The sequence below is a fragment of the Pithys albifrons genome, chromosome 2 (genome assembly GCF_047495875.1).
Source record: "Pithys albifrons albifrons isolate INPA30051 chromosome 2, PitAlb_v1, whole genome shotgun sequence".
Lineage (NCBI taxonomy): Eukaryota > Metazoa > Chordata > Aves > Passeriformes > Thamnophilidae > Pithys > Pithys albifrons.
In genome coordinates, this window is record NC_092459.1 from 65,533,116 (window position 1) to 65,559,750 (window position 26,635).

Genomic DNA, 26,635 nt, shown 5'->3' on the forward strand with positions numbered 1-26,635 from the left:
AAATTAGTTTTACAGAAAATTCAATCTTTTTAAACTGTTTAACTGTTTGATAGTTATTGCATATCAGTACAGGCCCATTGTCTAAAATTTTGGAGGTAACTGATCTCCTCTTAAGCTCTCAGAATAAGATTTGAGATTGGTGGCTTTTTTAAATTTCTCTTCCTGGAATAATTTTAAGTTGTCTACAACACACTCACTACATCCAACAACTCCTCTTTCAGTCTGTGAATGAAATTTTGAAACTAGTATAAAATATATGAATATGAGTAAGATAAATGATAAGTAAATAGAGTGTGTGAAAAATGCTTGAATTTTTTGTTTTCATAATTAAAGAAGGAGGTTAATCACAGCAGTTTAAAGGAAAATTCCATACTTCCCAGATGTCATGAAAAAGAAACTTAATCCCCATTGATAACAAAAGTTATAACTAACTGTTTCATTCACTAGTAAGCTTTCACTTACTTTTTTAATTGTCATCTGTCAACACTTTGCTGGGAACACCCCCACACACCCCTCCACCAGAAAAAAAGAAAAAACCAAAACCACAACAACAACAAACCCCCCAACAACACACACACAAAAATGCTAACCAACCAACCAAAAAAACCAAAACAAACACAAAAAAAACCCAAATAAACAAACAATACTCAACAAAAACCCCACAAAAATAACAAATAATAAAAAACCCAAGAAAACAAAAAACCCCCACCACTGGTCCTTGTCTGGAAATGTCCAATCTGTCTATAGTACCTCAAACCTCCCACTCCTTCACTATTCATCATTAAGATTTCAAAAAACCTTAACTGACATCTAACATATCAAAATCACACTATATATTACCATTTCCCTGATGAAAGGAAGAGAAAAAACAATCTTATCTGCCAGAATGGACTTCATGTATGCACACTCTAAAGCCCCTAGTTACTCTTCAGCTCCTCTAGTAAGAACTGCCCTGTATCCACTCTAAAAGCCACAACCACACGGCACTGTGTATTTCCAGCTGAGCATGTTACTTTCGTAACATGCTCAAAGCCTTGGAACACAGGAAACAAATCCTTACATTTTGTAACAAAATGTTTGATAAAATTCAGTTATCTTATTAAATAGAATGCTCCAGTTCATTGTTGCAATAGAGAGTTGCACACATGTCATTTTAAAGTATGTTTATTTAGAGCAGAGTTATTAGAACACACAGCTTTATCAAACTGACAGGAAGCCCAATGACAACAGACAAAAGCCCCACACCATACAGTAACACCACACTGTCCACTGATACTCCCAGGAGTGCAAGTTACCAAGTATTTTACATATAGATGTATGCAAAGCATTCTTTACAGCTAAGAGATTACAGGAACACACACACGAAACATAAAGGCTTACTGCTTGGGGCACAACTGGTGCTGCAGCTCCTACATGAATCGCATCATAGGGAGCTTCTGCTGCATATCCCATTCGTCCATCTCCCACTGCAAGAAAACACTTTTTTAAAACATTTTCAAAAGGAGTGGAGAAAACAGCTGATTTCCCCTATCTACAAGTAGATAAAAAGCTATGTTCAGATTTGAACTAAAGTTTTGCTGCACAGTAGTAACATGATGAAGTTTGAAAAAATTAACACATTTGTAAAATAGGTGCAACAAATCACCCTTACATGCAGACACATATTTATAAAATATACTAAATACTATTGAAGCACCTGAAATTAGAATGATTTATAATTAAAGTCCTTGGAGACACATGGTCCACCTAGAAAAGATACAAGTATTTACAAGCCCTAACAATTCCAATGCAAGTGAGTTTTCCCCCTCATTTACTCTCTTAGAACATATATTTCCTTTGCCTTGTCTTCATGCCATTGCTAAATATGATGAAAATTGTTAAAGCATTACATGTCAGAAGCACATATCGGATGTCTCATATCACCCCAGTTATTCAGAGGGAAAAAGAAATAGCCTGACTTTTTTAAGTGTGGCAAACTAAACTGGAGCCTGAGTTAAGTTTTGAAAGATGATGACGTGAACCATAGTATATTTACAGAAAATAGAGCAAGTTAGGCAGGGTCTCTCTGGAATTATTTAGGTAACCAAAGTAGTATACGAGGCTGAACCACCCATAAATTCGTACTACTTGATTGCAAAAGCCACAGTAATCAGTCAAGAAGAAAAAGCAGGAGGCCAAAGAGCATAGTCTCCTGTTCAGCACAGGTAGTTGTTTGGGGTTTCCCATCTTCAGGCTGAGCTTTGATTTATGTGCAATTACTAATAACACAGGTTAATTAAAAGGCTGAAAGAGTACAAAGAAGTTCTAAGACCCAAACAGATGCTGAACTTTTTGTATGCCAACAACTCACAAGGCAGGAGAAATATACGGTCATCACAGGAGGTTGAATTTTGAACTCAGTGATAGGTAGGGCCACCTGGATAGTAAAAACACCCTTAGGAATTCAAGAGTATACAGAAGATCCGCAGAGCTCCTTGTAACAATGAAAATTGCAGAGTTTCTCATCTTCCCTATAAGGTCTTAAAAGATGTCCCAGCCAGGACCTTCTGCACACAAAGTCTAAGGACTATAACAAGGGAGCACATACCCCAGTAGCTGAGAAGCCTCTTACAGCTCAGTGACATATTCCCCCATATCATCAATTCTCACCAGCACAGGCAGCAACCAAGGGCCACAAGCAGAAGCAAGAACCATCAATGCTTCAAGAGAACCCATCCCTATTGACCGTCATTTCCACTAAATCAGCTGGCAATAGATACTGACAGTAATCAAAGTTCCAGCACTCCCAAAGTGGATTCTAATGGAACAACTACCTCAATGCAGTCAAGTACATAATTTATACTTAAATATTTTAGTAACACTGTAGACCTCCTCTAAAGAAGCAATGATGTGCTACTGTATTAAGTTGCAGTTCCATCAGAGAAGGCAATGGAGAGAGACTTCTTTAGCTTATACACACAGATACTGCTATGACTGATGTTACCCAGGGAGGCAGACCCTCATTTCCCAAGATGCAGCAGCAGGCATTAGGAGCAGCGACCTCCAGTACTGCTGGCAAAAGTTGAAGAAACAGCTGTGAAAGAAACTGCTAAGTTGTCTTCTGAAGAACATACATATTCTGGGACATAACTGCAACTTGTGCACTGTCCACGGAAGTCTGAATGCGACTTCAGCATCTATTATTACTTCACTGACAGCAGTAAAATGGACCCAAAACATCTAAATACTTTGCTCTTAGAATCGATAGTCCAAACCATAGCTAGCATCTCCAGAATCAGTACACACACCCCAAAGAACAAAGAAATTCGTGCTCCTTTACATGCATCGAGTACAGCACAGCTTTCCCTTTTAACATCCACAAAAATTGTCACGGCTGCAGCAGAGATATGTCCACCCACAATGGGAAAACACTTTTACATATCCCTAAGATTTAAAAAACAGTTAAGTCAGCATTCATATACTCAGTGTGATAAAAAATAATTATTCAATGTCCAAGGGGAAAGAACAGCCCACATTTTCAGCTTGTGCTTACATCCTGAGTAACATCACCTATTCTACTGAGATCTCCAGTTTCATGCAGTCTGTTAATGAAATAATCACAGTGGTGGGTGGCAAGTGGTGATGAGGGGGGAAGCAGTGTCAGGACTTTCTGACATAAGCGGGTTTTGTAGCTTGCTTATGAACTTAGTCCTGATTTGCTGATGACAGTACTCAAGCCTTCAGTGTCTCTTCACACAGAGTTGTAGCAGGAGCACAGGAACAGAAGAAAACAATTTCACTGTGGTTAGAATGCCCTCGCCCCTGCTGGCTGTGTCTGCATCTGCATCAGCAAATAGTGCAGCACAATAGGAGCAGAACCGTACAGCAAAATAGTTTTTGCTGAGAACCTGGTGTCCAGGCATTTCAGGATGATCATTTTGGTCTAGATCTAATCTTACTGGCTTAATATCCAGTAACATATCAAACATATTTGGTTGCTTCTTGGAACATAAAATCTTGTCTAGCTCAATCCAAAAGGAATCAAAGTTTGTGCCCTCCAGGAATACTCTCATGTAAGCTAAAGTGTAGTAAGTAGAAGCACTTGATAGATTCGTCTCAAAGGCTTCCTCCTGATATTAAAACAAAACATAAAGCAAGCTAAAAAAAAAACCATCAAAACACCCACAAACTAACACAGACATGTTAGTCTAAGCACACCTATTCCCAAGTTCTCAGTGCTGCTGTATCTGAGGTGTGACAAAGCAAGGGAGAATGTCTGAAACCTACTTGTGAAAAGGCAGCAACTGACACACCTATTCTTAATTCATACAATTCCAATCATCAATTAATCCTGAGTTTTCACAGATTTTTTTGTTTGTGTGTTTGAGATGGGGGAGTTTGGGTGGGGTGGTTTTTGTTGTTGCTCTTTGGTTAAAAAAACCCCAACTCTCCGGATTCTTGCTCCACATCAAAGAACTCCCAGGAATCCAGCACAGTTGAAACATTCTTCTCCACCTGATTCACAGAAGTGCTACTTGTCCATCTGTACTTTTTTAAGATGTACTTCACAACAAAACTATTCAAAAGTCTCTTAATCATCCTGCTACATAGTCAAAGATAATACAGATGATGGTGTTTACTCAGAATTCTAGACTCCCAAAATCACCAGAGTTTGCTTCAGGTACAACCAGAAGCTAAGTCAAAATTGCTCTTGTGCAGCAACAATGGAAATTATTCCCCCATTCCACCTCTCAAGCTCTGAAAGTCTAACTTCTTTTCCAAGAAGTTTTAAAGCACAAGTGTTCTCACTGCATTTTATACACTCATACATATTGATAAACTTATTTTAAAAAACTTAGAAAAGTCCCTCATTTACAAAAAGACCCAGAATCAAAATGGTAGTTAATGTAAGAGCCAAACATCACATAATAATCATTTTTCCAAGTGCTCTTGTAAGAAGCCTTAAAAAAATCCAGACCTTTTACTTCTTTTTCAAACTTAAAGAACAGAATAATGAAGGAATACTTTCCTCCTGCCAGCCTTGCATCTTCTACAACAAGAGAACAAAAAATCTTTTTGTTTTTAGTAGAACCCCATTATTTAAAACAATTCACTGTCCTCGTATCATTTTATTTCCTCTCAGTAACTCTGACTGAATGAAAGTAGTTTGGTGTCAATTAACCACTTCCCTAACATACAAATACTGCTAATTTTAAAAACAAGTAAAATAAACTCCAGTCATGTCTACTGCCAATCTAGCACTTTTTCCACTTGACTCTTTGCAATTGCTGCATCAGAAGGCTTTGTTAAAACACCCAAATTCAGATAACAGGATATTTATTCAAAAAAAGTTGTAAATTCAATCCCAATTTTAAACAGCAAATTTAACATGACAGACCTTCAGCATGTAAAAAGTATTTTCACAAAAAAAACATTTCCTGTTAAACTTTTCTAGTAGAATGATTACATATTCTTTAAGATTACCAGAAGTCATATTCTCAAAACTAGGTGAAGATATTGTTTTTCAAAGGCCTAAAGATGACTTGAATTTTATGATTTTCACTTGGCTCTTCTTTCTTTGGTTTAGCTTCTTAAATTAGAACTTTTAATCACATCCAATTCAGTCATTTTCAACCAGATGCTAGAAAGAATCAGTTAATTAGTAAGTATATCAGGCTGATGCTCACCAATCAGTTTCACTCTTCCTGAAGACAGCAATGTGGGATCATCTTTTTTGACATTATTTATTGAGTCATCTACTAGTTCTTTGATATGATCAATTCCTACAACTTGTCCTTTGGGACCAACCTGGAATAAAAATATACAGTTTAACAATTTCTACTAGTTTTATTTATAAAATGAGTATTTATATCTCCTGAGCCCATTTCTCTAAAATATATACAAAAACAACAAAGTGGAAGTATATTTTCCCAATGTTATTAAAACTACTGCTTGGAATGACAAATGCTGGCTGCTAGAAGCACTTGGTAATTAAAGGTTGTTGGCACAGTTCTGTAAATACTTGTTACAGTGATCTTTTTGAGATATGATTTGAGTTATACTATTAGTGAAGATTTCTTCTCTGAAGTTTTAGAAGTTAAATTTTATCATGTTTGTTTTCATTACCTGCTATAGAAACTAACAACGTCAAGAACAAAGACTAGAATGAACCTCCCTTCATGTTGAACAAACTTAAAGATTATGCTTTTTCTAGAGAAGACCTTATTTCAAGGATTAAGTCCTGCCTTTTTAATTCTAAGTTATCTCACGAGTCCTACTCCTTCAGAAGCTTATCCAGCACTTAACAGTCATGGGCAAATGACCTTCCATCTACCCTTGTATTCGTGAATTTACTTTCAGATTTACAGCTCTTCTCCACAGGAAAAAATGAAACTTCTGAGAGCTTGTAACTCAAAAAATGACACGAAATTTCTGTGTGTTCTGGGGGGGGCAAAAGGTCCACTAATGAAAATTTCTCTATTACAGGTATTTCTTCAGGAATTTTGTCTTTAGTACAGAAAAAATATTCAAAAAAATCCACGTCTTCAAAAATTGCATCACTTTAAACAGGATTCAGCTCAAAGAATACAATGGCAAAATATGTCCATGCTGTCATATAACTATCTTTGGACATATTTGATTGTTTTGGTTTTGTTTCTGTTTCCTTGTATTTTAATATTGTTAAGACATGGAAAATTAGTAACTGTTTATGACTATCATGGGGTATTTGTTTTTGTTTTATTATGAACAAATCTTATGTTCAAACCTTCAAGGAGCAGTGTTAGCTTTTCTTTTTCAAGTGGAAGACCACCTTGAAACAGAACAAGACACACAACCTTGCACTAAAACACCTACAGGTTGCTGTTTGGAGGAATGCCTGGCAGTCAGTTGCACCATAAGCTGGCAAAAGATCCAGCATATTCCAAAGCGTATCACGCTGAGTCCTCATCAATTACTTCTATTACCCTGGAACTCGGAAGCACATTCAATGGAGACAACAGCAAAATGGCACAATTTTTGGGATCTCCATGGTCTGTTAGGAATAAAAATATACCTGCCTCTTTTTATAATTCCAGTACTTACAGGATGAAAACTATAATTCATTTTATTTGCCAGCAATCTTTAAAAGCAAATAAACTTAAGTTTGTAGCTACATAGGTAAGTTCATCACAGCAGTTTAACACAAAACCCTCCAAAAAAGTCTTAAAGATGCTTTACTAGTCTAAATAAACATAAAGCTTTCCCAGAGGCACCACAAATGAGATCATTATCATAGGAGTAAAGTTGTCATGACATCAGTGTGCACTTAGGCACTTGTGCCACAAATGTGAGCTACTCATTCCAGCTTAGAAGCAGACTGAGAACCAACATCCAAATGGTCCAAAAAGCACATCCCTAACTGAATTTTGATTAATTAAGCTCCGTAATACACTTCTTTCAAGGTTTTGTTACTGTTAGCAATGCCATCAAATAGAACAGAAGCATTACCCAGTGTTTCACCATGCACATGTCTGTAAGGCATTCCACAGCAAACCACCAAGGAGCATTCGTAAGAGGAACACAACATTCATATACCAGTAAAAAGGTAGTATGATTAACCTCAGCAAAACTGGAAAAAGATTTGCCTTTTATGCTAATTCTGACTTTTCTGCAGCTGCTTTAATAGAAAAAAGCACACAAGTACAACTTGTTCATGTCTAATGGCTGTTTGTTTATACATTCCTAACTCCAGTGAAAAATACACATTGCTTGGACAGAAGTTTTAATGCTTGTTGAATTGGAGATCCCATGCATGCTACTACCACTTGATCACTGACTACAAAGTTAGACAAAAAATAATGGGCAGAAAGTTGAATAAGTGACATTTAAGATTTCCTCTAATCTGCAGTTTGGTTAACTTATTTTGAGAACAATTTTTTTTTTCATTTTGCAGCTAGCACTTAGAGACCTAATTACTTTTGATAGTGCATTTCCAGTCCTAAACATTCTTAGTTACTTCTTAACACAGGAAAATACAAGTGATTGGAGACTCAACAGATCGGTGCTTGAAAACAGAAAACTAAATAGCAAGGAAGCTGACACAGGAATTTATCATCTACATCAGCACATTCAAATTAACTTCTCAGAAAGACAAACTGAAAAATCTAGTTAATTTAATGAGGGTCTCTGCATGTCATAAAGCAATTATAAAGCCCTAGAGTAGAGAAGGAAAAACTGATTATATTCCTCTACATGAATTAGTCTAACTATACAGCTATGGCCATCAAAAACAAATTTTTTCATCTTTTCTTTCCTGATGTGAGATAGGGCAGAACCACAGAGAATTCCTTATGTACAGGTTGAATAACACAGAGATTGTTACTTGGAGAAGATGTAAAATATAAATTAATATCTAACTTATAAAAACTTAAATGGATACTTATACTGATGTTCATACAATATAACAAGAAAAGAAAGAAATTAAATTCAAAGACAATTTTTATATATAACAACATATTTTCCTGTTGAAATAGGATTCTTTTAGGAGTCACTAAACTCCCATCATAGCAGGAATACATAATAATTGATCACAGTAAGAACATTCATAGCCACACAAGACAACATAAAAATTGAGCTCTTCAAGATAAACACCCTCTCCCTTCAAGATATAAAGCAAGGACTAAAATGAAATCAATTAAAGAAAAACCAACTAAAAAACCAACCAAATTTCCCCACTAAGCAGTTTCTTCACCATCACACAATTTACTGGACCATTTAACTTGAACATCTAGTATCAGCTACCATAAGAAATGGGTACCAGTCACACCCAGGAGAGTAAATTATTTTCTGTATAATATTCTTCAGCGCACTGTACAAAGGATGCTATTTTTTTTGCTCTGTAATTCAGAGTTATACTACAGTCCAAGCAGTTCTGACATTCAAGTATTAATCTAAGTATCTCACCATTCGTGAAAAGCACGCTGTAAGGATTCCACTTCCAGATCCTACATCGAGTGCTTTGGCTCCTTCATGCAACTGATCAGACAGAAGTTCAAGAGCATATGCATGCTAAGAGAAGACAGAGACAGAAACTTTCTAAGTATTTTGTCTCTTTCACTCAATATATGTTCATGTCTTCAGAGATTTTGGGAAATGCTCGCAGCATTTGTGTAAGAAATTTCAGAATCATTTTCTATTACAAAAAAGTGGAGGGAGGAGTTAACTACATGACATAATCATTGTTATTTCATTTACTTCAACTTTGTTAGTATTCATACATATACCTCATGTGACCATTCAGGCTTCTAGCACAGACTCTGTTTATATACTGGGAGAGACACCGCAAATCAATGCAATTCTCCTCACCTTCAGTGGGTCCTGCTGTTCTGGCAGTGTACAGTCAATAAAGAACTTACCTTATCATTATCCTATATACATTGGAATAAGCTGGAACAAAACTAGCTAGGAAGAAGGTGACTCCAGAGCATTCAGGAAAATGGCTATTAAAACCACCTCTTGTATTACCTGCACACTTGCTGAATCAAAGAAAAGGAAAGAGAAGGTGCCTTTTACAAAGGCAGATAAGCAGACTCAGGTAAGAATCTATGGACACACTTGATGACTTTTGCTTTCCTACGTGGTGGACCAGTACACAAACTAAGCTTAGGCTGCACACTGAAAAATCAATTTGCTCTTAAAAGTTTCAGAGACAGCCACTACTGTGCTTAATTGGCTTAATCCATCACACCCAGAAAATGCAATTAATTAGAACACGCATCATTAGAACATTTACTGTTAATATTTCCTTAGAGGACACATCTCCTTTTTGCTCTCACACTCCCTATACTACTAGTATAGCTAAACACACAACAAATCAAAAGTAATGACTTAGACTTTAAAAGAATAATTAAGACTTATTTTTCCCCTTAGCCTCAGTATGTTTTTCTTTTTCCTTGAATAATATCATTAACATTTCTACAAAAAAATCCTGACTTTTTATGTTGTTAACAAAGTAAATTCTAATCCAGCTACAAAGATTTTAGTCAAGAGAAGCAGACTTTTACTATGATTTTATACTTTCCAAACATTGCAAGGACAAAATATATGCTTCTATTCAGCTTCCATCTCAAATAAAGAAACATAAAAAAATAATATCTGGGTTAGATCTGTGTAGTGAAATCCCCACTTTAACACTCATCCTGGTCTCAAACCATGTGGCAAAAAACCTGCAACTCAGTACAACAGGGTATTTTGTGTGTGTGCCAAGAACTAAAGGCATTACGGCAATAGCATGCAATTGAAATCAGTGTTATCCACTCCTGAATTCTTATATTTTTATAAATCACAGAGTAAGTTACATTGGAAAGATCTCTGTAAATCCTGTGGTTCAGTCTTCTTTTATAATTTATATTAGGCTGCTTAGAGCCCTGTTCAGTCAGTTTCTTTCTATATCAAAGAACAGAATTTCCACAATCTCCAAGGTCTGTGCCAGTGTTTAACTACCCTCAATGGTATTTTTCACCCTTGAAACTAATAAAATTTTCCCATGTTGCATTTTTTTGTCCACTACCCCTCACCCTATTGGAGTGCAACTCCAAGGAAAATCTTGATCGATGTTTTCTGTGCCCTCCCACTAGGCAGTTCACAATGTTACTGCAATCAACTGTTCATTAAATTTGTTCATTAAATTTTGAAATAAATACTTTATGAAATAAATACTAATCACCTAGGTTTAAAGCTTACCATATGTGGAGCACTGATTGTTGCTTGGAAACCTGTAGAAAAACAGAGAATGGAAGAACATGTTCATCATTGTTCACACAGGAACCTGACAATCTTTACTACCTTGAGTGTAAAATACAACGCCTTACCTGTCACCCTCATTCAGGACAGGCCATACATGCCCCAACAGTTACACAGACTTAAGGGACATCAGCTGAAAGCTATGCCAGGTCAACTCTGGACAGGTAAAACATGGTTTTATCCTTGATCTCAGTTACAATCTCCATTTTGTCACTATTCTGTCATAAGCTTGATCAAGTATGTTAAATTCAGAAAAGCAATGTCTCTCAGAATAATGTAATTCCTTTTCCATTCAGCCCCTTTGTGAAAACCTGAATTTGTTAGAGGCGATGTGCTGGTGACCATAGAACTTCTGAAGAATAACCTCATGTTTTCTGCAAACAGCACACACCTATGAGAAAACCTGGAGCAACACTCACCTATATTTGTTCCCATGAAGATACATAAGCTTTTGAGAATGTATGTATGTTAAAATATTTTTGAATTTTCCTATACAACTAACAAAATCCTATTAAAATTCCCAGATCTCACCACCTACTATTAAAGGCAGGGACAGATTCAAGTAATCAGTACATTCACATAATTCATTCTGTTGTCTTGGAAAATAAAAACTGGGATCTAGACGGGAAACAATGGTCCAAATCAACTGTCCTATTAGTAGACCTTCCCATTTAAAGCCTATTTTCATATTTTAAAAATTTTATGTAAAGGTTTAAGAAACTCTACATGGATCTCAATTGAATAATTTCTGCAAAGAGAGAGGCTGTTTCTGTCTTAAAGTGGATGCAAATGATTTTTAAGTACTTAAACATCGGCTGTGCCATCACAAATTGCTGTGGTTTGAAAAAAGAAACACATATTTACATATATTAATATTGACTGAGGAACATCTCTCTACTGGATGTATCCAAATACATCAATTGCATTCCATGACAAACTGAAACTTAGTTACATGGTATCAAATAAACTGATAAAGATGTGAAAAATTATGTTCACATTCTTAGCACGTATATGACAAAAGCATTCACAGTTATGCAAATGAAAACAATTTCAATTCTTTTTACAAGACGCTCTTACCTATAGACTGTGGAGAATCCATGTAAGGGTTGTATTTTGCATAGTGGCAACGGTCTGTAGCCAGCATTACTTCAAATACCTTGTCTGATTTGATTATTCCATTTTCTATAAAGAAAACAATCAATAAAATAGAAGGCATTGATTCTCTTCTGCAATGCAAAAGGCTGTAAAATGCATTAATGTATTCCTAATATTGTGAGAAATCACACCTTACTCTCTCCAACATCTGCTCATATCACACCGCCCATGGCAGAGGCTGCACTGCGTGATCTGGAAAGCTCCTTCCAGCCCCAACCCTGCTGTGATACCAGAATTACATCCATGGGCCAGAGATCAGGCCAGTGAACTTTGAATAAAACTTTCCCACTGGTTATAGACACTATTTTGAAACCATTTGCAAAGATCTTTCCCCTAAGAAAACTCAATTCCGTGGACACATTTGATGTTGCTGAAATACAGTCAGTAAGACATTGGTATTACTCTTCACACCAAATAGGATATACTTCATATCTCTAACAAGGTATATAAGCAATTATTGAAAAATTTACAAAAGCAAGTTAGAAATGTGAAGCTGAACCATCCCTGCTCAGTATTTGATTTCAAGATCTGTTTTTCTTGTGTTAGCAAAGAAAAAATCCTTTGGTAAAAGAAACTCCTACAGAATGAGAACTCTTTTTCTGGGGCAGACTGACACCAAAAAGTTTTTGTATCAAAACACTTTGACTCTTAGTTCACTTTTAAAAATAAAATGTAAATATACATGTGTGTAAAATGTCAGAAGCGCTGTGCAATTTCAATGAAGTTTGGTTTGGTTTTGTTAACACTGGTAATTCCATTTTTTGAAGTTCTGATGAGGCATTTACAAATTAAAAAAAAGGAAAATAAACAGAAGAACTAATTCAACTATTTGCATTAGAAGACAGTATGAACTACAAATAACTGAAATTTCAATGATGGATTGCTCTATTAACTACCTCCTTTAAGTAAGAACAATTTATTTGAAAAATTATACTTAAAATTTTTTAAAAAGGTGATTTTAGTACCATTAAAATCTAACCTAGAACATAAAAATCAGATTATGGAGCTTTTTTAAGATTGTCCTGAAGTCACACCAGTGTTTTTTTTTGAAATTACCACCAACACAAACACACCTGTGCCCAGGAAGGGCTTCACTGACTGTTTACAGTGTGCTCCCAAACACACGCATTAATCACAGGATTTTCTTGTCCCTTTTTCTTATCTACTACCTGTGTCAAGGATTTATTTATCCTGTCTAACATGGGCTTGAATTCAGAGAGCAAAATAACACCTCAGATTATTTTCCTTTTGGTCTGAACACAAAGTATCACATAGAACTGCAAAAGGAAATTATTAAGGAAATTATTAAGGAAAATAATTCCTTTTAAAAGATACTATTTTTTAAAATATATCTGATATGTCGTGGAAAAAGCAAAGACTTTCCTCACAGTCCACATGTATTACACACATCCTGTGCTTTGACTTCATTTAGAACTCTGTACTACAGCAGTTCCAGTCAGAGGAAACTCATCATTTCAGTGCAAGTTCTTAAACTGAGCCAGCAGTTCATAAGTTTACTTACTGAGCAAAATTGTACCCAAAAGAAAACAAATCAATCCACTGACACATTGGCACTGATAACCTAAGATAGTAAGGAAAAAAAAAAAGGGTTTTCCTGACCACTTTGAATTAGTTGAATTGGTTATATAGCAATTCTGTGAACAAAGCATAGAAACAACAAAACCAAAAAAATCAGAACTAGACTGTCATTAGGTACCAGTAAAAAATTAGTATCTTCAAAATAAATGTACTTTAAAAAAGGCATGATAATAATGATAATAATGTCATATTATTATAAGCACCACTGATTGTAACAGAAGGGAAGAGATAAAGGTTCTGGGTGGCAAAAGGGAGGTCCAAAAGCAGCAGCTGAGAAGCACTCAGAAAAGATCTAAAATAGTGATTTACTTCCTGACACTGTGTATTTTGTGGATAGATGCACACATTCCAGGAGCCATAGGCAGCCATCTGCTCTCCTTTTGTGCCTTGGTGAAAAAAACACTCAGAGAACACAGACCAGGCTTCCAGCTGGAAAGAGCAAGTGGTAAGACCAAGAACCTTCTCTAATTTTCAGGGCACCTTCTGCTGTGACCCTGAGTTTCTTCCAAACCTCTTCATTCACACTACCCATAATCTACTCCTTCTTTTTAAAAAACTCCTTACCTCCTTTGTCTACTCCTGTCATCTCTCTAGTAAAGTATCTGTAAGTAAATTCACCTCTCAGAATTTAAAAATTTTATTCTGTCTCCATTTTACTACTTTACTTTTTACCCATTCTTCCCCCAACTTGTTTAATCAGAGTACAAGAGCTCTGTGGCAGAGATTGTCTCTGGATATACATGCAAAACAAAGCACCAAACTTCATTTTAGACCAAGTACATACAACTTTATAAAAAACTACCACATTCTGAGCATTCAGGATGCTCCCATTCAGCAAATACTCCTGAGATTTGCTAACTGTTGGACTGTCTTTGATTAGTATCATCTTTTTCATCAGTAAGTAAGAATTTAAGCAAGTTACCCACACTCAGAGACCCCAGCAGAATCTGGGGGAGAAGCCGAATTTCGTCTCAGCCATTTACTTTAATTATTGAATACTACTCCATAAAAAAAAATCACCATCACAGCTATCCCCCCACAGACTAAGTCTGCTTTTCAAATTTGCTTATTATACCACGGAGACAACAGCAAATTTTAGGTGAGAATGAAGAAAAGTATTCAAGCCCTAAACAGTGAAGTCAATCTTGACTTAATAGTAATTCTTTCTGTGTTGATAACAAAAGGTTTTTTCCTCAGTCTCACAGCTGAATACAGAGAAACACAGCAACTGCAAAGGTCCTGAGCTCCAACAAAGTCCTTTCTTTCCTGCAATGATCCATCTGAAGATGACCAGCTGCCAGGATCTTACCAGCCTCTATCAGATTCTCAGTTAAGTACAGAAAACAAGTCTATCCCCTAAAAAGGCAGTAGTAGAAGACATGCTAATTTCATGCCTACCAAAAAACCAAGTCGATCAACAATAAATTATTAATAAAATGCCAACAAAAAACATTTTCTAAATCTTAAAAGAAAGCTGTATAGTGCAAGAAAATAATTCAAAATTAAAAACATATAGGTTGAATATCCTTTCCAATTATAACATGCACACGAGACTCTCATTGAGGAGACTGTTGGATTTCAAGACCAATAATCAGTACTGCAAACAAATCAGACATCAAATTATAAAGTGTTTACAGGCAAAGGCTAATACACAAACACACCAACAGCTTAAAAGCAAAAGTAAACTATTTTTATTGGAGTTATATCAGCATAACTCCCAAGCTTCAAAGGGCTGAAGCCAAAAAGTAACTACTTAACAGTGGAGCGGTGCCTGCCAAGTTCAGGAGTTACTTGCACAGAGGCTCTGGCAATGACAACTTGACATAATTGGAGCATGTTTTGAAAACCCACTCTGGTCTGCTTATTTTCCCCAAGTAACACCAGGAAAACAGGAAAAGAGCTCAAAACAGACCTTGGATTTGAAGGTGGAAATATCCCACTGTTGAATGGAACCTGTGAGACTAGGCAGTTGGCTGTCAGAAAGTAAGGAAAGAAGAGTCTCAAAAGACAACATAGACTTGTAACAAATAAAACAATCTATCTTTTTATTTTATCTTTTATTTAGCAACAAATGCAATACTGAAGTGCTTACATTTCAAAAACTACATCACTGAAGGTACCCTTACTCTTGATCAAACATGTTTCTAACCAAACCATAAGATACCAGCAGCCAACATTTGCAACCAACACTGACTTCCACATCAGAAAAGAGGATGTGTCATTGCCACATGATAAGATCCAGCACACAAGCTTACTATACAAGCTCTAACACCTACTCAAAAACCTCCTGTTTCTGGCTTTATATATAAAAAAATGCTCTTGCAGATCCCAAAACCATTTATGGTGGGACTACTTCAGGATCCACATAGTTCAGTTTCTTCTCAGATTACTTTCTCCACAACCACTGCAGATTACTTCACTCATGAACATAAATTTTCAGCAAAACAGTGATATTTTTAAATCACACAGAGGTCTTTAAAGCATGATGCAAAGCACATACAGCTTTATGTTACAAAAGATTAAAACAAGTAGATCAAAATTACTCAAGTGATTACTCTATGATTACAAGTCATAGAATGGTTGGGGTTAAAAGGGATCTTAAGGGATCATCTAGCCCCAAATTCTCTGCCAGGGGCAGCAACACCCTCCACTAGACCAGGTTGCTCAGAATCCCATCCAACCTGGCCTGCAACACATCCAGCATTCACAGCTTCCCTGGGCAACCTGTTCCAGTGCCTCACCACCCTCAGGGTACAGAATTTAATCCTAGTATCTAATCTAGACCTGCTCTCTTCCAGTTTAAGACCATTCCCCCTTGTCCTATCACTACATGCCCTTGTTAAAAGTCCCTCTCCAGCTCTCTTGTAGGCTCCCTTCAGGTACTGGAAGGCTCCCCCAAGGTCTCCCTGAGGCCTCCCTTCTCCAGGCTGAACAACCCCAGCTCTCTCAGCCTCTCTTCACAGGAGAGGAGCTCAGGCCCTCTGACCATCTTCATGGTCCTCCTCTGGACTTGCTCCAACAGATTCATGTCCTTCTTCCGTTAGGGACGCCAAAGTTGGATGCAGTACTCCAGGTGGGGTCCCATGAGAGCAGAGCAGAGGGGAAGGCTCACCTCCTTCAGCCTGCTGGCCACGCTGCTTTTGGCTCAGCCCAAGATACATTTTGTGCTCTAAGCTGCCAGCACACATTGCTGAGTCACGCGCAGTCTCCCATCCACCAACACCCCCACGTTCTTCTCCCCAGGGCTACTCTCCATCCATTCACCTTCCAGCCTGTATTTGTTGGGATTGCCCTCACTCAGGTGCTAGACCTTGCCCATGCCTTTGCTGAACTACTGAGGTTCACACAGGCCTCCCACTCAGGCTCTCCCAAGCCTGCCCAGGACTCCCTGGATGCCATCCCCTTCCTGCAGTGTGTGACTGCACCACAGAGCAGGGTGTCATCAGAAAACTTGCTGCAGGTGCACTCAGTCGCACTGACAAAGCTGTTAAACAGCCAAACACCAGCCCCTGAGGACACCGCTCGTCGCTGGTCTGCATTTGGACATTGAGCCATTGACCCCAACTCTTTGAGTGACCATCCACCTGATTCCTAATCCAGCGAGTGCTCCACCTGTCTCATCCATGCCACTCCCGTTTAGAGACAAGGATGTGATGTGGGACAGTGTCAATGACAGCCTCCCTCTGACCCACTCGAAACAGCCAGCAACTTTCTAGAGGAGAGTGGGCTGGAACAGAAGCACATCTTGATTTGCCAACAATGTGAAGTTGGTTTTAAGCACCTGACAGACTGACGTTTTTAAGGTCACGGTCTTTTTGTGTGGGCAGAGGAAGAAAAAAAGATGGGAAGAATGTGATCTGGTCAATAGAATTTTATTTCAGTAATGAGCATAGGAAGATTTCACTCTAAAGCATGAACACAAAGAAAGCACTTTGAACAAGAAGCGATGCATCAGCACCCACAGATCCAATAAAGGACCCCGACCCTGAAACATACAAAGCTCTTTGTGCTAAAGAAACTGAAAGTAGGTGTCTGCAAACAAGCTTTTTTAAAAACTGCTCATACATGCAAACCTCTTGTGCTTTGCTAATAATTTATGAGCTATCTATGCCTCAAACATTGGGCTGCCCACCTTTATCACTGTGATTTGGATTCACATAATACATTATTGAAATGGGATGTTGCATACAGCTAATTGGAAGGGATCAGTAGAAAGTCTCGTTCAGAGACACGACCACAGAAAGGCTGAGGAAAGCAAGGCTCCATCAGAGCTAATCACAGAATCATAGAATCAGTTGGGTTGGAAAATACCTCCGAGATCATCGTGTCCAACCCTTGGTCCAACTCCAGTCCATTTACCAGATCATGGCACTCAGTGCCACGTCCAATCTCAGTTTAAAAACCTCCAGGGATGGTGAATCCCCCACCTCTCTGGGCAGCCCATTCCAATGCCTGATTTTAGAGTCCAGAAATTAAACAAAAAAAGTTCAAATCCCATGAAAATCCCAAAGTAGCAATAAATAAATAAATAGAATTATTATGGTTAATAATAATAGTAATAATAATAAAAATGTCAATTATCATTTAAATGCTACTCAAAATATGAGATAAAACAACATGGGAAGCATGACGTAGGTTCAACACAGCGAACTAGTACATGGCCTCAAGATTCAGTTAAATACAAACTTATCTCTCAAAATTTCACTTGTACTTTATGGGAATATTCCTTCCCTACTTGATAAGAATGACCTTCAAAACCAACGTGCCTATCTTGGTTCAATGGATAAGAGTTTTCTATTAATTGCCATGGATCTGAAAGTTTCCAGGTAAGTAACTAAAGCATATTTAACCACAGCTGTATTGTACTCTTATACTGCTCCCTTGTACTGTTAGGTCAATGCTGCCTATTAGGTTGGTATTAACCCTTTTCTTCTCTAGGGGAGGAGCTGCCATAGCCCTTCAGCACACACCTTTATCACACACCTTTATCTGTAATGTTTATTTATCAAAATGGTTCTGTTGTTTTGTCTAAATCTGTATCAGCAGTTTGGGGAGTACATAAAAGAAGAAAGTGACTTTAAGGTTGGGTTCAGCATGCAAAAAGAACTGCACTTTCCAAAGAACAACCATGTGCAGATGAGGGAGACTTCACCCCTGATGACTCCTTGATCCCTCTACATTTGTTGGGGCTGAACTTCACTTACACATCGCATGGAATGTCAAAACTGAGGAGTTCAATGCGAAGTGGCAACAACCATCAGCAGTAACTAAAAACTGCTGCAGAGGTTAGGATAAACCTAACTGGATAGGACAGATAGACAAGGAACTCTCTTCACAGTAAGGCTTGAGGCAAAACTACTTAACAGCTTTAGCAGATCTGTAAAGAAAGGCAGATATTCCACATCTCACACCTTAGTGAGACCAGCAGCCAGACCACGTGAACAGTCTGTTACTAAGAAAGTCGTTTCACTAAAACAGCAACTAGTACTACACAGAAGCTGAGGAACCAGAACAGAACCCTCAGTCTTGGGGCAAAGTGACAGAGCGGTCATAGTAGCAGAAATTAGGATGATTACATTTGCCTGACCATCTCTTTTAGATTCCAACGGTGCAAGCATTTAAAACTATTTTGTGCCCAAGTCCAATATTGACATATTCAGGTTCTGAAGTCTTGACAGATAAGTCAGCCATTCCAGGAGAGATGTCATTCCAAAGGTTTACTGGTCTCAGGCTTTGAAAGAGTTTACTCAATTTTCACCAAGTGTTGTCAATTTAAATCAAAATTAAGAATATTAATAAAATGAACATCCTGAGAAAAATTAAGAACTTTATTTACTGAAAGTGTTACATAGCACTAACAAACATTATTCACAGAAGCAATCATTCAAAAGAACATGAACATTATGCATTTCTTTCTAAGCTTTCCAATAGGTCTTAGGGATCTTTGATTCTACATCAGGATGAAAGAAGTAGTAACATTAAAAGAAAAGCTTAAAGTTATATTGAAAGCACTCCATAGAAGATGACCTCTTTTTAAAACACCCACACACAACAGCAAGGATGTGTTTTGGACAGATTTGAAAAATTATTTCAGTTTTGCTACGGATTATTAGGCAGATTAAGACCACCAGGAAAAGAACCATATTGTGCCATTATATCCAGAGACAAATATGTATCTTCCATTAAGCAAAAGAATGAAATATTTTTTAATTAAAATGACTGATTATAAAGAATTGTGATTTAAATAATCAGCCAAAAACATGCCCTTTTTTTTTCTCAGATGACTGGGGACTTGGACTTTGTTGTACTGAATTTGGGGAGTTTGTGGGAAAGTATGGGTATGTTTTTAATATTACATTGACACCTTGTTTAACATTAAGAGAAAAAATTATGCCAACAAGAAAGAACCAGTTAAGAACACAGTCTTAATTAACACACCAATGTGATAAAAGTTTTTTAAATTTGGTTTTTTCCTTTCTGTTAAAATTTCCTGTTTTCTGGAATCTTTAGTTGTCTTGATGCACTTGAAGGCCCTCCCTCTTAAACAATCAAAGGTGTAAAAATTTCTGCAAAACACTTCACTGACATGGGTGAATCACTAGCAAATACCTAAATCACTAATAAAAAAGTCTCACAGCAACTCTTTTAGGCAACTATTCAAATTCATGGCTTTTTTTTTAAATCAATGTTTCAAAAAATAGCATCAGAGATTTCAAGTCTGCCACCTGAGACATGAACTAATTTTAAGAAATTTTAGATATTCTTAAATTAACATATCAGTGTATGTGTTATTTTTTATTTTATTTTTGTATTTCCAATGGTTTGGCTACCTGGCCATAAGTAACAATGTTTAGTCACTGAAGGCTCAATGCAATATTTATGTTGAAGGAAAGGGTGTTCACAGAATGCACACAACAAGCAGCACAACTGCTTGTGCAGTGGAGGCAGCAAATTTGGGTCAAGAGGTTTTTATTGATCTAATTCCCGATTATTACTTCCCTTCTTCATGTTCATGCAAGTTTCCTTACTCTTCCTTGAGCAAAACTACATAGACGTAGAAGAGGTTTGGATAAACCATGGGAAGAGACATGACAAGGTGAAAACCAAATCCAAAACCAAACTAAGGTTTACCTCTTGCTGAACCAAACTTAAGGCTTAGCAATGCCATATCCAGTGCCATCCTAGTCATGCCAGTTCCTAAAGGTATTTGTCTCAGCAACCAGGAACCTGCATTAAAGGTGCAGATTCATTGCAGATAAGCCTTCGCCATGACCAAGCATGCCAAGATGACATTTTTGATTATTTACCACCTAAATGACAAAACACTTAGAGAAATGTTTAACAACAGCATTCTCAAACCCTAACAACACTCGAATACACACTTATTTGAAGCATCATTCACGCTGAAAAGTGAGGGATTTGGTCTCAAGTGAGGCACAAAATTCCATGAAATTTGTGGTATCTTGTAAATTAGAGTTGCTACTTTTGTTATCCAAGTTTATTAAGAGAGGAAGATGAAAGAATGTAGCAGGAAACAAGCCCACAAATGGCTCACTGTTAACATTATGCAGCACTTCAGCCACAGCCAAGTTAATTCACCTTCACTTTCACCTAGAAATGCGGATTCAAAAGCAAATATATGTGGTGGTAACACCACTGGCACAACATGTTTAGAGAAATAAGCAAAGCAAGATTATCATACAGCAGCCAAATCTATGGAAGGAGAAAGGCGCAAAAAGGGAACAATTGAATTTAGTGGATTGTGAATTGGACAGGGAACCAATTTTTCAGTTCTGCAGGAGGGAAAGAAAAGCTGATTTCCAAGATGTTGCCATGTAAAGTAACAGGACTTGGCAAGAAACCAAGTATGAAAGACAGAAGGAGATGAAATGACCTAATAGTGAACTATCAGTGGATTGCTGAAGACAGAGGAAAAAAGACACAAATCTTCAATCAAGCAAGATAAGAGCACAGAATTCACCCATTACCCAGTCTTTTCCTGCTTTCTTGGCATCCCTACATGGCAGGTTCATAATAAAAAGAAACTCCACTCAGAGTTACTCATTTAAATCCAGGCAATTATTTCTATGTTTAGCATGATTTCTATCCCTACGGTAACCTGCATTTAGATAACTTCCTAGAAATGCTGTACGTTAAATGATCTCACTTCAAATATATTTTATGGGGAAAGTTTCCTCAAGTCTTAAATCAGATGTTCAACTATTTTCATTTAGGAATTTTCATTTAGGTATTTTCATTTACCTTTACTCTGTAAAGGCAAAAAATACTTGTTTTAAGTAGCTTTAATGCAAAAAGAATCAAACATTGAGAATAGTAAAAAGCATTTAAAAAATATAAGTACTTTCAAGAATCACCAGGAAACAACATAGCCGAACACTTTGTGGCAACAGCACATTGAAGGATAGCATTGCTGTTGTAAAGAGTACATTTTAGACAAGTTTATTTTGTGTATGTCAAATTCTGCATCCATGTTGCCCCAAATTAACAGTACAAGACCATATTTCCAATGCAATAAGAAGCTAAAAATCAAAATAACAAAATGTCACAAAACGTCATGCAACATTCTTTAGTCACCTTTCCCTACGTAGGCACTGAAAAATACGCAGAATTTCAGGGCCCTCTTCATTAGTTTGTCCCTTTATTGTCACAAGGCAGAATCTTTAGGAATTGTCAGTAACAACTTGCAATGACTTTCACAGCTGTTTTAGAGGAAAATAATAGGTACCCCACAGGAGTCTTCCACTGATGCCTTCATGTGGAAGCAAAACCAGTTTCAGAAGTTCCCATTCTTCCCAGCCCTCTTAACCAATAACAAAGCTCGCTGCTTCTCTAACCATAACAGTATAGCAGCTTACAGACACTGAGGAGTTTACATCTTGCTGTTTCTCAAGTACGGAGAAAGTGGCCCAGTCTCAAAGCACAGCCTCCCTCACAAGCAATTCCACAAGCACAGTCAAGAGAAGAACTGTGGCATAAGGGCAGGAGCAAGAAGCTCTCAACCAGGCCTTGCTGAGAAGAAAACACACTGTGTCACTGCAACCTACATTGTTTCCTTTAAGTTATGCACATTATACACTAAATTACACGCTCAGTTACTAAGTTATGCACAAGACAAACACTGGACAACATCAAACTAACCTTATCTGCCTTGAATTCTTAATTCTAGCATAAAATGCTAGAAATCCTATGCCACATAGCTGTTTTTAGAGGGGGGAAATATGCTGAAAGATCTACTATTCAAAAGACATTCTCTGGAGCATTTTAGTCTTTCTGTAACCAGTGATTTTTATGTTTGTTAAAACATATCTGGGAGAATTATATCATATAAAACCAGTACTTTCTTGTAAATCTGTTCCAAATTTTAGCAACAAGGCATCGTCTTACTTGGGAAACTCTAGCTTAAAAGTTATGGTCTTCATTCAGCAACTGCTCTGCACTGATAAAGCCCTACACCATGACCAGAGTTCCACCAAGGTTGACAAAACAATCTTGCTCAAGATCAAAAGCCTCTGTGCTTCCACGAAATTTTATTGCCAACCCACCATTTGATTATCTAACACCCCTCAAAACGTTTTGGCATGCATGTGCAAAACAGAGAGGGGGAAATTACAAACTGTAATTTTCCAGATAATTACCATCACTGAATACTTTGAGATTACAATATTAAGCACTTCTATTTTACTTTCCTCTTCCATACTACTGTTGCTATGCACTAACTACAGTGGGGTTTAGCTTTTTATTATTATTATTATTATTATTTGCAAAGCCCAAAACAGTTTCCATGTGCTGAAAAACAGTGTCATTGTCTTTTGCAACAAAGAAACTGGTTTTGCCTTCAGGTTCTGAGAGCCATAGACAATTCTGGCAATACTCATTTTTTTATATATTTTGGAGCTTAACATTGTTTTTTACATGAGAAAGCTTTTCCCTGCTGTGTAAGAGAATAGTATTCCACTAAAACAGTATTTCTAGCCCTTTCATTTGCAGAACAAAATAAAAAAATAGACTACTACTCTGTAAGTAGAGAAGTTACTATCTACTTATTAAACAGATTTTAACAGTGAAACTGTAGAACAATTAGCAGTTTTTACAGTGAAAGTCACTTCAGCATACATTGCTCTGCTGGATGGAATAGTTCTCAAAAGAAAATACTGGAAAAGACCACAGGATCAGATGATCTAACAAAAGCAGAGTGGAGAAAACAACTAGGGTGATTCTCTTATGACTCCAGAAAAACGAGGAGGTCACATCGATGAAGCTGTCTGTGGTCTTACAGCACAACTAAAATAGAAGACAACTGCCAGAATACAGGCTCCAAATGCACATCCTGTTATGTCTAGGACACAGGCTTGGAGGAGAGGAAGGGAAAAGGCCAGGAGTAAAGAAAAGAGGCACAAGTGTAACTAACACAGGTTAATCCAATGTTAGTATGAGAAATGAAAGCTGTGATTAGAACAGACCCGCAGACTTCAGGATGTACTGCAGAACATCGGCGAAGACGCACCCGCCCAACACCTTCCACGTTCAGCACGGGGACAGCACAAACTATGAGTAAGGACAGGGAGTGCCGTATCCCGGGCAGCCACCTCAAAGCTCGGCTGTCACAGCACGAGTCCGCAACCCGACAGCTCCTCTCCCCTCCCCGCGGTCCCAGCCCATCCCTTCCAGAGGAGCCTCTCGGGGCTGGGGAGAGCAGCGAGCGCTCCGGACCCTGCGGGAGGGGGAACCGCTGCCACACGCCCCTTTCCCGCTGCACAAACAGCCTCGGCCTCTCCCAAAGGCGGGCGGCTCCCACCGTGGCCTGAAGGAGGGGAGGGCGCCCGCCGGCCCCGCCGCTCCCGCCGCCCGCAGCCAAGCCAGACGGAAGCGATGTCGGTGCGTGCGGGGGATCACGGGCCCTCCGGCGCCGCCGCCGCGGCCCCGCCTCGGCTCAGACCGCCGGGGACGAGGCGGCGGGAACGGGGCCGGGGAGGGGGGGAGGCGGCGGGCTGGGAACAGCCGCGGCTGCCGCACGGCGTTTTCCCTCCGGGACCGCCATGGGCGCCGCCCCGCCCGCCGCATCGCCGCCCGCAACAACAGCCCGGCCCGCCCTGCGGCACCGCCCGCCGCCCGGGCACACACCCCCCGCCCGGGCACACGGGCACACACAGACAGACACACAGTCACTTGCCGGCCGGACACACAGACACACACACACCCCCCAGCCAGGCGCCCTGTGACAGCTGGCGGCGGGGCGTGTGGGCGCTGCGGGAGCGCAGCCGGTAACGGGCACCGGGCGGCCGGTAACGGGCACCCCGCGGCCGAGGAGCCCCGCCCGCCCGCCTGCCTCGCCGCCCCGGGACTCACTGCGGAGGTTGTGGATGAGCTCGGAATGGCTGGCGCCGCCCGACTTCCAGGCCATCGCTAGGCACACTCTGCGGAGCAGGTACAGAGCCGCCTTCAGCGCCGCGACTGCGCACAGCAGCTTCCCCAGGAAGGACACAACCTCCAGCGCCGACACAGGCGCCGCCTCCTCCCCTCCGCCTCCTCCTCCCGCCGCCGCCGCCGCGCGCCCGCCGAGGGGAGGGGCCACGTGCCCACCGCCCCGCGCGCCCGACATGCCCCGGCCGCTGCCGCTGCCGCCGCCGTCGGCCCGCGCCGAGCCCCCCGCGCATGCGCGCTCACCGCGCCCGGGGGCGCGCGTGGAGAGATCCCCACACGCGGGGACGGGCGGGCAGGAGGGAGGGAGGAAGCGAGGATATGCAGCGGCCGCTCCCGGTTGGCGGCTTTGGTGCCGGGGGCGCGGATCCCGCGCTGGAGGGAAGGTCCCGCTCCTGCCCTCGCCCCAGAAGCGGCGACAGGGCGGGACGGGTCTGGGGGAGTGGAGTTTGTGATCTTAGGAGCTCTTGCTAATGAATGAGACAGCGAAGCGGGACCTCAGTACGCCATCTCCGACCCTTCCCCGGCCTTGGCCGCTCCCTCGACACCCGCGGGCACACGTCGGGTACCGACAGAGGCGGTGTCGGTGCCGGCGGGCCCGGCCCAGCCCCACGCCAGCCCCGCGCCCCGGTCCAGCGCGCGACCCGCCGTCCTTGCGACGGAGCCAATTAACGGCGTCTCCCGGCGTGGTGATTTGCATGGGGCGCGTCGATTGGCCGCGGCCGCCCCGCGCGGGCCAGGCCTACGTGTTGGAGGCTGCCATTGGCCAGCGGGCGCGGGAGCGGCGCGTCCCGCGAGTCCCCGCGGGCGGCAGCGGGGACCGAGCACGCGGGAAGCTGCGCGGACATTGGAGCGGGATGGGAGGGTATGGAGCGCTGGAATCGGCTGTACTAGCTGAACGATGCAAAAGTACCAGCGTTCCCCAAGAGCATCTATCGGTGCCATGCTGACGACGTCTAAGAGCATCTACTGATGCGATGCCGACGACACAGGACAAAGTTGCAAATTACAATCCCTTTTAAAAGGCGTCCAGGTCAGTAGCTCCGAGTTTAGTAAATGCCAAACTGATGATTCTGATCGGTCCTTTACTGTGTCCCAGGCCACTATGAAGTAGCAATCTTAAGGCAAAAGTAGCACCGCTGATTCCTCCCACAGTCTGTAGCATCATGCAGTAAACCATGGACTTCACTTCCTACAATCGTGTGGTATTCCTGGCTACTCTGAAACTCCTTAACGATTAATTTTGCCACCAACGTTCTTTTGCCACCTGTTACATATATATATCATCATCATCATCATCATCATGGCCAGGCTTCGCAAACGAAGATTTGAGAATATATATATATTCTATTATATATATTCTATTATTTTCATGGGAAGGTATTTACCAGCATTGCAATTTCAGGGAACCTACAGTCAGTGCTGTGACTCCTGCACTTGTGCTATCTTCTGCTCCCTGCAAATGGGCTTCCACATGCCCAGGAATGCAATTTTACATCACTTCCCCTCTTAACCAGATGCACTGGCACAGGTATGTCATCTGCCTGGTACCAGATACAGGATTTTCAGTTCTTGGCTTTTGAAACCTGAGGATAATGATATATAACTGTGACTAGACAGGCCCTATAAATAGTAAATTGTATAAACATTGCAGAAAATGAGCTGGGAATCTGCTTCTCTA

General features: G+C 39.9%; 1 protein-coding gene across 3 annotated transcripts in view; it reads right to left on the minus strand.

Moving 5' to 3' along the window:
* The window catches only part of PCMT1 (protein-L-isoaspartate (D-aspartate) O-methyltransferase), a 36,269-nt gene extending 11,119 nt beyond the window's left edge, over window positions 1-25,150 (minus strand). For 2 of the 3 annotated variants that reach the window (XM_071549333.1, XM_071549334.1), the window contains exons 1-6: window positions 24,883-25,150; window positions 11,839-11,943; window positions 10,702-10,733; window positions 8,923-9,027; window positions 5,667-5,787; window positions 1,381-1,466 (exon numbers count right to left, since the gene is read on the minus strand). In XM_071549333.1, coding sequence (XP_071405434.1) covers window positions 1,381-1,466; window positions 5,667-5,787; window positions 8,923-9,027; window positions 10,702-10,733; window positions 11,839-11,943; window positions 24,883-25,135 — 702 coding nt within the window. In that variant the 5' untranslated portion in view covers window positions 25,136-25,150. The remainder of the gene's footprint in view (window positions 1-1,380; window positions 1,467-5,666; window positions 5,788-8,922; window positions 9,028-10,701; window positions 10,734-11,838; window positions 11,944-24,882) is intronic. The other variant, XM_071549336.1, reaches the window with a different exon arrangement.
* Window positions 25,151-26,635: the final 1,485 nt, after the last annotated feature.